The 2,078-nt window shown below is 41.7% G+C and overlaps 1 protein-coding gene across 1 annotated transcript; it reads left to right on the top strand.

Annotated features, from left to right (window-relative positions):
• Positions 1 to 682: 682 nt before the first annotated feature.
• TENT5D (terminal nucleotidyltransferase 5D) lies at positions 683 to 1,858 on the top strand. The gene has a single exon (XM_015818792.1). The coding sequence runs from the start codon at positions 683 to 685 to the stop codon at positions 1,856 to 1,858; it is 1,176 nt and encodes a 391-aa protein (XP_015674278.1).
• Positions 1,859 to 2,078: the final 220 nt, after the last annotated feature.

Genomic DNA, 2,078 nt, shown 5'->3' with positions numbered 1-2,078 from the left:
AACTCTTCAACCGGTATGCTGCATGAATCAGGTGAGGGGAGAAAAAAATAAAATAGAAATACTATTCTGTATATTAACTGCGTGCTTTGGGGGTAAGGAATTGCTCTACTTCAAACTGCAACAAAAAAACTAAGAGCCATGCTATCTTATGGGATGTTTATTCAAAATTCTGCACATATTCTGGGTAAAAGGCACACTGGGATAACATTTACCTGCCTACGGCAGGTGTCTAAGATGGGCATCTATGTCAACATTTTATGCACAGAGTTCCTCTCAAGCCAAAACAGTGTCCATTCAAAATTCTCAGTCCAGTAAAAAGCTATATGCACATATAAATTTGCATTAAAACCCTTCATAAATGTTTTGAAGTCAAGGAGAATGGTCCCTATGCGAATCTTGAAGATCTGCACAGAGACCATAGTCAATATCTCCTTGGCCAATGGAATATCTCCTTGACCAATGGAATATCTCCTTGGCCAGTGGGATTGCTGAAGTTATAATTTCCTTCCTAGCTCCAGATCAATCATTTGATCAATCAATTGATTAATCCATCAAGCAATTGATCAATCAATTCTAACTTGAGTGTTTGTCATGCAACCACACTACCAAATTTATTAACTTTTTAAGATGTTCCTGACTTCTTCTTTTGTGTTTTCTTCTTAGTTGACCACCTGATTTCAGGATGACTGAGGGTTTAGATCACAGATTCAGTTATCTCACCTGGGAACAGATTAAAATACTGGATCAAGTGCTGACTGAGGTGATCCCCATTCATGGAAGAGGGAATTTTCCAACTTTAGAGGTCAAGCCAAAAGACATCATTCATGTTGTCAAAGAGCAACTGATAAAGAAACAAATCATTGTTCATGACGTTCGCTTGAATGGATCCACGGCGAGTCATATCCTTGTTAAACAAAATGGCACCAGCTACAAAGACTTGGACATCATTTTTGGTGTGGAGCTTCCAAGTGAGCATGAATTTCAGGTTGTGAAGGAATCTGTCTTGAGTTGCCTCTTGGATTTTTTACCAAAAGGTGTCAACAAGGAAAAAATCACGGCACAGACCATGAAAGATGCTTACGTTCAGAAGATGGTAAAGGTATCCACAGATCATGATCGCTGGAGCCTCATCTCCCTGTCCAACAACAGTGGCAAAAATGTGGAGCTCAAGTTTGTCAACTCTCTCCGGAGGCAGTTTGAGTTTAGTGTAGATTCTTTTCAGATCATCCTCGACACCGTGTTGAATGTCTACAGTGATGCAAATGGCAAACTTACGGAAGATGCTGAGCTGTCTGTTGTTGCTGAGAGCATGTATAGAGACTTTGATGAAGCTATGGACCACTTGAAATACAAACTGATTGCTACAAGGAACCCAGAAGAGATCCGTGGAGGAGGTCTTCTGAAATATAGCAATCTTCTGGTCCGGGATTTTAAGCCAGCTGATGAGGCAGAGATTAAATCATTGGAACGTTACATGTGTTCTCGGTTCTTCATTGACTTTCCAGATGTAGCTGAGCAACAACGGAAGATTGAGTCTTACCTGCGTAATCACTTCATTGGAGAAGAGAAGAGCAAGTATGACTACCTGATGACCTTGCGTGGGGTTGTGAACGAGAGTACGGTCTGCCTTATGGGCCATGAACGAAGGCAAACGCTAAATATGATTACAATCCTGGCTCTCAAAGTACTTGGAGAGCAGAACATCATCCCCAATGTAGCCAATGTAACCTGCTACTATCAGCCTGCCCCTTATATCAGAGACAGGAACTTCAGCAATTACTATATCGCTCATGGACAACCTTCTATTATCTACCAGCCCTATTCCTTCCACATACACATGCAAAGTGGTATGGTGTAGCCGATCACAAAACCTCCTTGCCTTACATCAGCACTCAATCAACCCTTGCTCCACCCAATTCTCTTCAAAATAAAGCCCTCGTTAAAGCAAGTTTTCCCACCACGTTTGATTAGCGGGACATCATTTGGTGTGTGTACCCACCTACACATGTGTGCTGTGGCAAATGTCCATCGTCGGTCTAGACCTTGAAATAACCTTCAGGCAGCTTGGCAAAGTTTGA

Source organism: Protobothrops mucrosquamatus, unplaced genomic scaffold (genome assembly GCF_001527695.2).
Source record: "Protobothrops mucrosquamatus isolate PMUCROS unplaced genomic scaffold, P.Mucros_1.0 scaffold790, whole genome shotgun sequence".
Classification (NCBI taxonomy): Eukaryota; Metazoa; Chordata; class Lepidosauria; order Squamata; family Viperidae; genus Protobothrops; species Protobothrops mucrosquamatus.
This window is presented reverse-complemented; position numbering and strand designations above follow the sequence as displayed.

Bases quoted from the DNA above. Each gene is read 5' to 3' on its own strand.
- TENT5D (XM_015818792.1), top strand. From the start codon at position 683: ATGACTGAGGGTTTAGATCACAGATTCAGTTATCTCACCTGGGAACAG.